The sequence below is a fragment of the Oncorhynchus keta genome, chromosome 31 (assembly GCF_023373465.1).
Source record: "Oncorhynchus keta strain PuntledgeMale-10-30-2019 chromosome 31, Oket_V2, whole genome shotgun sequence".
Taxonomy (NCBI): Eukaryota; Metazoa; Chordata; class Actinopteri; order Salmoniformes; family Salmonidae; genus Oncorhynchus; species Oncorhynchus keta.
The window spans coordinates 1,267,648-1,278,152 of NC_068451.1; the positions used below are offsets into that span (position 1 = coordinate 1,267,648).

The 10,505-nt window shown below is 42.7% G+C and overlaps 1 protein-coding gene across 1 annotated transcript; it reads right to left on the minus strand.

Annotated features, from left to right (window-relative positions):
• Nucleotides 1-1,636: 1,636 nt before the first annotated feature.
• LOC118364173 (alpha-N-acetylgalactosaminidase-like) lies at nt 1,637-6,323 on the minus strand. The gene is made up of 9 exons (XM_035745451.2): nt 6,164-6,323; nt 5,582-5,738; nt 5,025-5,165; nt 4,517-4,728; nt 4,227-4,321; nt 3,427-3,588; nt 2,844-3,041; nt 2,477-2,617; nt 1,637-2,290 (listed from the first exon to the last, which is right to left on the minus strand). Exons 2-9 carry the CDS (start codon nt 5,734-5,736, stop codon nt 2,066-2,068), a joined length of 1,329 nt encoding a protein of 442 aa, XP_035601344.1. The 5' UTR covers nt 5,737-5,738; nt 6,164-6,323; the 3' UTR covers nt 1,637-2,065.
• Nucleotides 6,324-10,505: the final 4,182 nt, after the last annotated feature.

The following is a 10,505-nucleotide window of genomic DNA, read 5'->3' on the forward strand; positions in this document are numbered from 1 at the left end:
CTATGTGACATCCTCTATGAGACCTGGGCACCGCATGCCTCCTTTTTTTATGACACAATAAAGACCGGGCTGAGCACTGGGGATGCGTGGGGCCGCGGATGGGGCTAGCAGTGGATGCCATATACTGCACAGCAGCCCGGGAGACGCTGTCCTACTGGGAGGCATCTGCTGGGTGACCTGGCTGTTGTGACTTTCTTCCAAGTTCAGGAGGATTTCTGTGGTAATGTATGGAGGACTGTATAAGAGTTCAGGAGGATTTCTGTGGAGGAATGGAGGGCAAATGGAGGAATATATGGAGGTAAAACATAGAGTAGACCTACAAACTTGCCACAACATGCTAAGATCTGAGCTCTGGTTGGCTAGTTTGCCTCTTCCTCCTGCCACCTCTCCCGTTCACCATTATTGCAGACCTGGAAGTGACTGAAATTAGCTCAAAATGAGGCACAAGAATTCTGTTACAATGAGGATTAAGGTTACGGCTAGGTTTTAGGCTTAGTTAGGGTATGGGTAAAGTGGTTAAATTGTTTATTAGTGCCCAAAAACACGGCTTGCCTCTAGAATTTAGGATAACGTCTGTGATAATGTATGGAGGACAGTTTGAAGGCCTTCTCTGAGATCTGGACTGCAGTGTAGCACAGCCAACACATAAACCTGCTAATTTCAGTGTCATATAGACAGAATGGAACATAACGACATGGCATGACATGAGACACACTCATGCACCCACAGTGAAACATTTTGTTCTGCTTACTGTATGGGCACATGGAAAATAACATACACAGAAATACACAGACAAAGCACTGTGGACAGAGATGCTCTGTACCAGGAGAGGATGTCAGGACTCCTGCCAGCCTTGATGGTCCCTCCTTACACGTTCGCCCGAAACAGAGGGAGGCCAGGGGAAGGAAAGAAGAGGACCATTTGGAAGAGAGAGGAACAGGCGAAATAGTTTTTGTATGTGGACTAGAGATGAGTAAGGATGTGTGATGTTTTGGTATAACATGTCTGTGTGTGAGAGCCTCAGAGGTATAGATAGATAAGTGAATTGGTGTCCCTTGCATAACATGTGCATATGTTCACGTGATTTGATGCGCAGGTTTGATCATGTTTAATCAAACCCATCTCAGAGGGGTGGCCCTTCCTCTTCTGGCTGTACCGGGTAGATGTGTGTGTGTGCATGTGTGCCACCTTCACAGAACTGACATAAGGCATACCTACCTAGAGGTTATACCAACAACAAGACACACCGTATTGCTTATCCAGAAGCCCTATCAGACCGGCATTGACTGGGAAGCAATCTCATCACTCCATACTGACACATCACCAGCAGTTTATCCCATCACCAAATAAACATGTCTGGCCTAATCTGGAGCACAACATGTCATTTCCTTGTGCAACCTAATCTACTGTGATATAGCCATGCTGGCTGGTGTTTCAAGGGTAAAGGAAACCCACTAATGGTTGTTGTGGACATCTGTCTACACTGCCACTCAGTGGTGGAAAGGGGGAATGACTGCTATGGGCACACTTCCTCTTTTGACACAGCTCCAAACCATATGCACCATTGCATGACTGAAAGTGCAAACATTGAAGTTTTAGATGGCATGTTTGGTTCATCTTCTTACTCTATGCAGTCTCAATTCTGCACCTTATTGCACCACTTTATTATTATTATTATTCTTTTTAAACATAGGCATAAAGTCACACAACAAAATACAAAATCTACTTTTTATAAATGTTCAAACATTACACATGGTTTAATCTCTCGTGGGCAGACCACATAACATAAAATGTCGCAGACAGAGACGTTGATGAAGCTGCCAACCTGTTTCCGCCACTGGTCCTAGTATCTTTTCTCTTTCGTCTATCCCAAGACCTTAACCAAGTAGCTGGCGCACAATTTAAGTTCTGAGTTACCAAGATTACATATGGGTTAAACACAACAAGCGCAAAAAAAAAAAAATCAATATTCTTCCTGATTCAAATATCTTTGATTGGATCTGGATTTATGGAGGACTTCTTAAAACAACAGATTCGCCCTCCTGCTTGCTTACTTCAAGTCCCCTCAGAGCAGGCTCGGAGGCACAACCCTCGGCTTGAGGAAGCGGAGCGAGGAGGACATCCTGTATTTCTGTCGGATGTAGGGGTATCTACCATCATCCTGCGGATGCTCGTAGTGCATTTTGGGATAGACGTACCACATGACGACTCCTGAGGGGTTGATGGAGACGGTGAACTCTGTGGTGGCAGACAGTCCACTCAATGTTTTCCCAGTGAATACGTCATAAGCCTGAAAGATATAGAAGAGTACAAATGAAGAGGTACAATACTGTGTCACTTACAAAAACACAGCTCAAACTTCCACTTCCCTCAACAGGAATAAACACAGTCATCATACGCTGGAAGAAATCGAGTCATCATGCGCTACAAAGTGGTTGGAGAGAACTAGGAATGGAACCAGGAAAGAGGAGCACACCTCGTAGCTGCCTGCTGTGTAGTTTAACTTGGCCAGGGAGGTGTGGTAGCGATAGGGCATGTCCTGGCGACGGCTGAGGAACACCAGAGCACTGGCTGACTGGGAGAGGGGCCGCCAGTACACTTCAATCTGACTCCTCTCCTGAAAAAAAGAGAGTGACATACAGACAAAGAAAAGGAGAGTAAACAGTGGATTTCGTGGTCTAGCAGTAATGCTCCCTGTCAGTCACATACTCCACTCCCAATTGGAGACCAGGGTTCAATCCCCTTCCTACTGTTCTCCTACTTGTCTCCCAACTGTCTGAATGAAGTGAATTTTATCCTGCCGGAATCATAAACAAATGTGTCATTTTGTCATTGAGGGTCACCTGTAGCAAGCGTCTTCCCTGGACGCCCATCGGGTCCTGGTTGATGGCGATGGCGGCACCATTCTGCAGGATGGCCCTGGCCTCACTGCTTAGGGTTCGAAGGTTGTTAGACATAATGAGAGGTGCAGCCATGATCGCCCAAAGAGCCATCTGAGATCGCGATTGGTCCACACTGAGGCCAAAGTTTCCTATGATCAGCTGGGAGAGAAAAATGATAAATATGTAAGGTTAATGACTTGTACAACAAAATACTGATGGTGGAACAAATACACATATTAAATAAATAAAACAACGTGAGCGAGAGTGACTCCTAGTCCCTTCCAAATGCAGGAACAAGGTGAATATTGACAAGAGAGGTGGACGGGGTAAGAGTGACACGTAGCAAGTAATGTATACAGGCTTCAATAAATGTAAGATACAGACCAAAGTAAATGTGAAATAGGGTGAAAACTCTACCAATTCAATTCTGAGGAGAGTACAGTATTAGACATGGACAGAGAGGAGAGCACAGAAAGAAGGACAGAGGGATTGGTGTAAGTAAGGGACAGACAATGGTCGGACATAGGAAAGACAGCAGACAGACCATGTCAGGATCGTTCCAGCGTCCAGGGGCGGCTTCAGGCTGCAGTATCTCCTGGTTGTCAAAGAACCAGTCTGTAATGTCTTGTACACTGTCCCACGAGTCCTGAATGTCACCATAGTTACGCCACAGGTTACAGATTTCCCCCAGCAGAGTGTAATTCACCTAAAGAGAAAAAAGAGATATGGACTGTATGAGTGTTTGTGAGCAATACAAATGTATTTACATACACCTTGATTAGTTTCCAAAAGGGTACAAATGTTATAAAGATATTCGATTTGATACTGTTGCCCGCCTGTCTTTGGAAGACATCCTGATTCTTCAGGGGGGGGGGGAAAACAATCATCAAACACCTCTGATCAAGAATGATCTGAGTGATGGATCAAACGTGAAGGAGCAACCGTTTCTCATTTAACTACAGCAGTGCCGTCGCGGAATACCTGTAACTATGCAAAAGTAGCTCATGCGAGAAAAAAAACCTAATGTAAACCAGTGAAAGTATGACAATGAATGAAGCATTATTCAAAGAGAAGGGTCATCCATGACCTTTTCCTCCAAGCCATAATTGTTATTGTAAAACTAAAAATCTTTGCAACACATAGCTATTTACTAACCCTTATTTTTGTTTTGATCTCCTTCTGTATTTTATTATTTTCATGACAGCACAGTAGGAAGCAAAGGCTAGGGAGACAGAGAGGAAGAGCACAGACAATCCGCCGAGCCAGGGCTCAAACCCGTCGCCAGGGGGCATGCGTGGTCCCTTATTTCTGTTATTGTGTCACCGGTAGCTTAATGAAACATACACTGGGAGGGAGTCCACCCCGATAGGCTGGCCAACTACAGGAGTAGCCAATTGGACGGCCTGTTGCATTCAAAGCCTTGGACATGAGAGGGTAACCTGTATGACAGAAGAACATAGTACGCGTCAATAGAAATCCACACTATCCCCCTCTGAGTCTATTTCCCTCTACCCTCTTGCACCCATCTCTTTAAATACTACCATGCCAGTCTACCCAAAGGACCACCAATGCTGATACACTCTATATAGTAACTCCCAATGTACAGTTACAGTTCCCCCTCAAGATTCACTCACCCTTCTGTTGCTCCTCTTCATTGGAGTAACAGCCATCCAACTTCAGGAAGTCCACACCCCAACTAGCAAACGTCTGGGCATCAGTATCAATCTTGTCCAGCGTGGTGCCAGGGTACCCTCCACAGGTGTGTGTGCCCAGGTCCCCATAGATGCCCAGCTTCAGGCCGCGGTCATGGAGGTACCTCGCCAGCTTGGCAATGCCCCCAGGGAACCTGGGGTCAGAGAGATTGGCAGTGAAGTCTTGGGTCCATACCTAATATTGTCCTTTTATAATGTTGTAGTAGATAAGACCTTCAACTCAAGTCAATATCCTTTATTAACCCATGCTAAGGTATTCATTACAATCAGCACAGTTTTAGTACACCAGATTTACAGTCTTTAATTAAGGTTGAATGGGAAGAAGAGGAACTGCAAAAATGGAGAGGGTAAGGAAGAGGTAGAAGGCCAGGAAATAAGGAAGAAAGTCAAAGATGCAGAGAGTGAGGAGAAGGGTGAGAGAGAGGCTAACCTTTGTGGGTCGGGCTGCAGCCGTCCATCTTTATCCCGGAGCATGGAGGACCAACAGTCATCTATCATGACATGATCATATCCCATCTCTTTCCACCCATCCTCAGCCAGTCTGTCTGCCATGTCTCTGAAGAGATTCTCACTGTAGGGAGATATTCATTTATTCATATTCATGCCATTATATTATTTGATGTAAAATGTCCAGCATCCTATTAATATCAGAGTCACTATGAGAAGAAAATTAATCTACAAGTAACCCAGGCCTATATACACCTAAATAGTCTTGTCTACCAGCTTGGTCACTATCTGTCGAGTTATACTCTATTGGCCAGTTTATCGGACACAGATTAAGCCTAGTTATAGACCAAAAAATGATGTTCAAAAGAGATTCTCGATTGAAAGTGCTTATTAGTCCAAGACTAATCTTAATCTGTATACAGGGAAGATACCTGATATGCGGATGCAATTAGCCTGGGGATGAGGTTAATAGCTCTACAATAGGAGTGACTGCAGAGTCAGTCTGTAAAACTGCACATAAATATGTCTACCATTATGTACCTGATGCAGTTCTTGGGATCATTCTCACAGTCGATATTACAGCGAAAACGCTCCCAGGACATCCATCCCATGGGTGGGGTCCTCATCAAACCATTGTCCAAAGCAGAGGTAGCTGAGGTTAATGCCAGGAGGGAAATCACTGGCAACAGCTTCATCTCTGAGGAGAAATAGTGTTATGCAAAGCAACTGTAAGGTTTATCCTAGATGTTTATATTTAGGTCGCAGAACAAACTCTGCAAAACAAACAACAAATTGTATTGCCCAGCAAAGATAAACTGAAAGCACCACCCAGATTTGATGCACGGATCATATTTGTGGTGTCTACAATACTGATCTTGGTGTCTATAATACTGATCTTGGTTAACTGGGAAAGTGAAAAAACGGTTTAGCCAGAAAGCACTTTGCCCTGAGTCTGCACATGGGTTGTTTATTACATACCATAATAACAGATTATGAAGCCTGCAAGATTCTGGTCAATCAAGAACCAGATCACCAACAATAGAAGCAGTAAAAGGAAATAAGTCCTTTTTCAATAATGTTGTATTACAAATGATATTACAAAACTAAATTGGGGTACTATACCTGCTCAACGTTTCACTTTTGCAGTCAGTAAACCCACTTTATTGGTGCAAATTCCTCACTGTCGCTACTTTCTTTCTATTTTCTCTTGCTGGTCTCTATTTCCTGTACACAGAGCCTTGGTCATGTGACTTCTGTCACATGGTAAGGTGGAGTGATTGCTGGCTACTAGTTTAGCAGCACACAGCAATTGAACTAAGAATGCTGCTTCACACATTTTGTGCAGGATCATGACTGAAACACGAGCGATTCTAATCACACCATATAATTCAATGGGCTTTATTGGCATGGGAATTAGATAAAGAAAAAGTTAAATAAATAAAATATTAACAGTAAACATTACACTCACAAAAGTATCAGAAGAACAAGAGACATTTCAAATGTCATAGTATGGCTATGCACAGTTATAACGATGTGCAAATTAGTTACAGTACAAAAGGGGAAATAAATAAACATACTGTAAATATGGGTTGTATTTACAATGGTGTTATTTCTTCACTGGTTGCCCTTTTCTTGTGGCAACAGGTCACAAATCTTGCTGCTGTGATGGCACACTGTGGTATTTCACCCAATACATTTGGGAGTTTATCAAAATTGGATTTTGTTTTAAAATTATTTGTGGGTCTTTGTAAAAAGGGAAATATGAGTCTCTGATATGGCAGCTTAGTTTCCACCTCATTTTGTGTGCACAGAGCCTGTCTTCTCTTGAGAGCCTTGTCTGCCTATGGCGGCCTCTCTCAATAGCAAGGCTATGCTCACTGAGCATGTACATAGTCAAAGCTTTCCTTCATTTTGGGTCAGTCACAGTGGTCAGGTATTCCGCCACTGTGTACTCTCTATTTAGGGCCAAATAGCATTTCAGTTTGCGCTGTCTTTTTGTAAATTCCTTCCAATTTGTCAAGTATGTATATTTTTGTTTTCTCATGATTTGTTTGGGTCTAAATGTGTTTCTGTTGCTGTCCTGGGGCTCTGTGGGGTCTGTTTGTGTTTGTGAACAGAGCTCCAGGACCAGCTTTCTTAGGGGATTCCTCTCTAAGTTAATCTCTCTGTAGGTCATGGCTTTGTTATTAAAGGTTTGGGAATCACTTCATTTTAGGTGGTTGTAGAATTTCACAGCTCTTTTCTGGATTTGGATCATTAGCCGGTATCGACAACGTTCCGCTTTCTGCTCTGTGTGCATTATTTGGTGTTTTACTTTGTACAGGGAGGATGTTTTTTGCAGATTTCTGCACGCAGTCTCAATTTGGTGTTTGTGAATTCTTGGTTGGTGAGTGGATCCTTGACTTCACAACCATAAAGGGCAATGGGTTCTATAACTGACTCAAGATCATTTATGGGTTTCTTTCTAATGTTAAACAAAGTGGTGGGTCATTTTTGACCCTTATGAGTAGATTACTACTGAAATAGACAGGCCTAAATGAGCTGTCAACTGAGCCAGAAATTCCCCCCAAAAATCCCTCTAAAAAGAGCATTGGAATTATATTTAGCATAAACGTAACGTATATAAATATTTAGCCTAAATGTAATAGTGCAGCCTAGGTTGTGTATTGGCTACAGCCTCATGTCCACACCGATGCTGACATGAGGGAGGCAACAGAAAATATAGCCAAACAGTCTTTTAATTACATAAATATCGGCTAAACGCCAGTTATGTTTGACAGCTATAATGTAGGATAATTAACATTAAATCACTATGAATGACCTATAGGTTCTAGAGTGGACCCAATATGGCATATAAAAGATAAATACCATTGGGATGGTGATGAAAAAGGTTAGTCTTGAGCCCTGCTAACATTGGCCATCAAGTTTAAAGTCAAAGGAACACGAGAGAGCGGTGAGGACAGACAGGAACCGATTAACTCCATTACTGACTATCAATTTATAATACTAGCGATTGATTCATTAATAGTAGAATTAAACTCCCTTGGTGTACTGGATTCATGATGCATCTCCTCTCTTTCCTTTCCATCTTGCTCCAGAGGGATGGATGACTGGGACATCAGGCAGCAGCCACACGTTCATTTCCTTTTTTGTTTTATTAAAGCCAAAAATAAAACTGTTGGGGCTTTTTCGATTTTGTACTCCAGTTGATAATACAATTCTCTTCATCAGTTTACTAAGAACAGGCAGCAAACTGATTGGGCAGCTTTAAGACAGTGGAATTAGTTTAGCTTCCTTCCACAACTGTGGACAAACACACTACTTTTGGCTTTGGTTAAAGATACAGCAAATAGGGAGAGGGGGGCAATACAGTCTGCTACCATTCTCAATAGTTTCCCCATCAAGGTTGTCTATTCCTGGTGGCTGAATGTTATTAATGATAACAATAGCCTACCACCTCTCCCACATGGACTTGACCAAAATCAAAACAGCAATCCTTCCCTTTCATTATGAGGGTTCACTTTTCAATGTTGTCATTTCACTTGAGTTTTTCTACTTTACTCTTGAAAGTCATTGAGAAGGTTTTGTTATAAATGAACCATCAACTTCAATGAACATTGGAGCTTAAATTGGGTTTTCTGCCCTTGATATCATTTAAGGTACTCCAAAGTATTTTTCCATTTGTTTATGTCATTTATCATGGCTTACAAATACCCCCAGTGCTGCATCTGGGTTCCCTTCCTCATACACATTAGACCAACATTAATGATTTACATCTTCAACAAAAGAGTCCTGAGAAAACATTTTGTATGATCTCTTATAAATTACTTTAGGCCAACCCTTTGGCTTTTCTTGTTATTGCCACAACATTATGGTCACTACAGCCAATGGGAACTGATCCAAATGCTGACTTAACACTTGACAGCCTATAGCAGCACCCCAAAACAAAAGGCCTTAGATGAGGCAGGTGAACTTGCAACCACAACACTTCAACAGAAGGTCCTCTAAGCTTTACAGGAATATGTATCTTAACATATACAGCAAGACCTCCCCCATAAGAATTATTGTCTTTCCTGTAGATGTTATGTCCTTCTGCTATATAAAAGGAATTATCTAAGTAAGTTTCAGAGATGGCCATTGTGTGAATGTTGTCCGATGTTAATAAGTTATTGATTTCATGAACCTTATTTCTAAAGCTACATATATTAATATGGGCTATTCTTAGCCCATAGGTAGCTCGCAAAAAAAAGGAAGGTGGACAATGAGCTTGTGGTAGCAGATGTAAGCAATGTCCTCATGATCTCTGGCAACTTTCATAGCTGGGATAAGTTCTTTCTGCACATCTTCATTGAAGAAGAAGAAGATGGTTCCTCTCTTGTCCTTGAACCTGACAACTGGGCTGGTTACAGGTTTTCCAGACCTGTGGAGAGTCTGGTAACAGTGTTATTCCTCCTGGATTGTCCCTCTAGACAAGTCTGTAATAATGATTCACAGACGGTGCTGATGTCATCTTGCTGCAAGTCTCTTTCAGGGCATGCACCTCGCCCTGGGAGAACTCTGAACTGTTCTTAGGTCTTGGACCTATCTGGTCAGATCATCCATTATTTTGTTAGTTGAGCCCAGCAGTATTTGGACAAAGTTAAGTACGATCCCAGGTCAACAAACAGACAATGTTTAATAAGAGTTTAGATTCGCTTTACTTGAGGCCTCGGGGGTTTACAAAAATGTAGCACACAAATGGCCCACACAAACACTCAGTCCTATAATTAAATCGTGGCTGCTGCTAAGGTAGAACAAAAATGGGCATCGCCACCGTGCATTGTCCATCCATTGGGTGTCCACCTGTATATATATATTTTTTAGGGGGTAGATTGCCCGTCACATTACTCCGTCATTGGTACATGCTGCCTCGCCACTGGCACAAAGACCAGAGCAGGGGTGAGGGGCCAACATTCTCTCTGTAGCACTTAATCTTCATTCACTCAGTTCAGGAAAAAACATCTGGGCTTTGTGCATCGTAACACTCTTCATTCGGCTCTGTCCTCCATCACCCCTCTAGGTGACAGCATGGCTCTGTTGCTGTCGTCTAGCGGTGGTATGGCAGCAGCAGCCTCGGTAATAATAGTTGTTCTCAACATCAGAAGAAGGACTGAATTGAGCTGGGAGCACCTTTTTGTACAGGGAACATGGCTCGTTGAGGGCATTAGGCTCAGGTGTGTAAATTAGGGGTGTGCCGATCCCCATGGAGACCAGCCAAATGGGAGGACACTATAATTAGGAGACACACAAAAGAAAGGCACAGAACACCAAGGAAAGCACAGGCTAAAATAATGCATGGTCAATAAAGATAGTAGATATAGAATAAAGATCCCTGCAAACTCAAAATAAATAAACACAAAATGGTCCGGTCTCCAGTTAGGGGGAAACAAGGGCGAGCAACACGTGACAGCTATTTTGCTGTTGC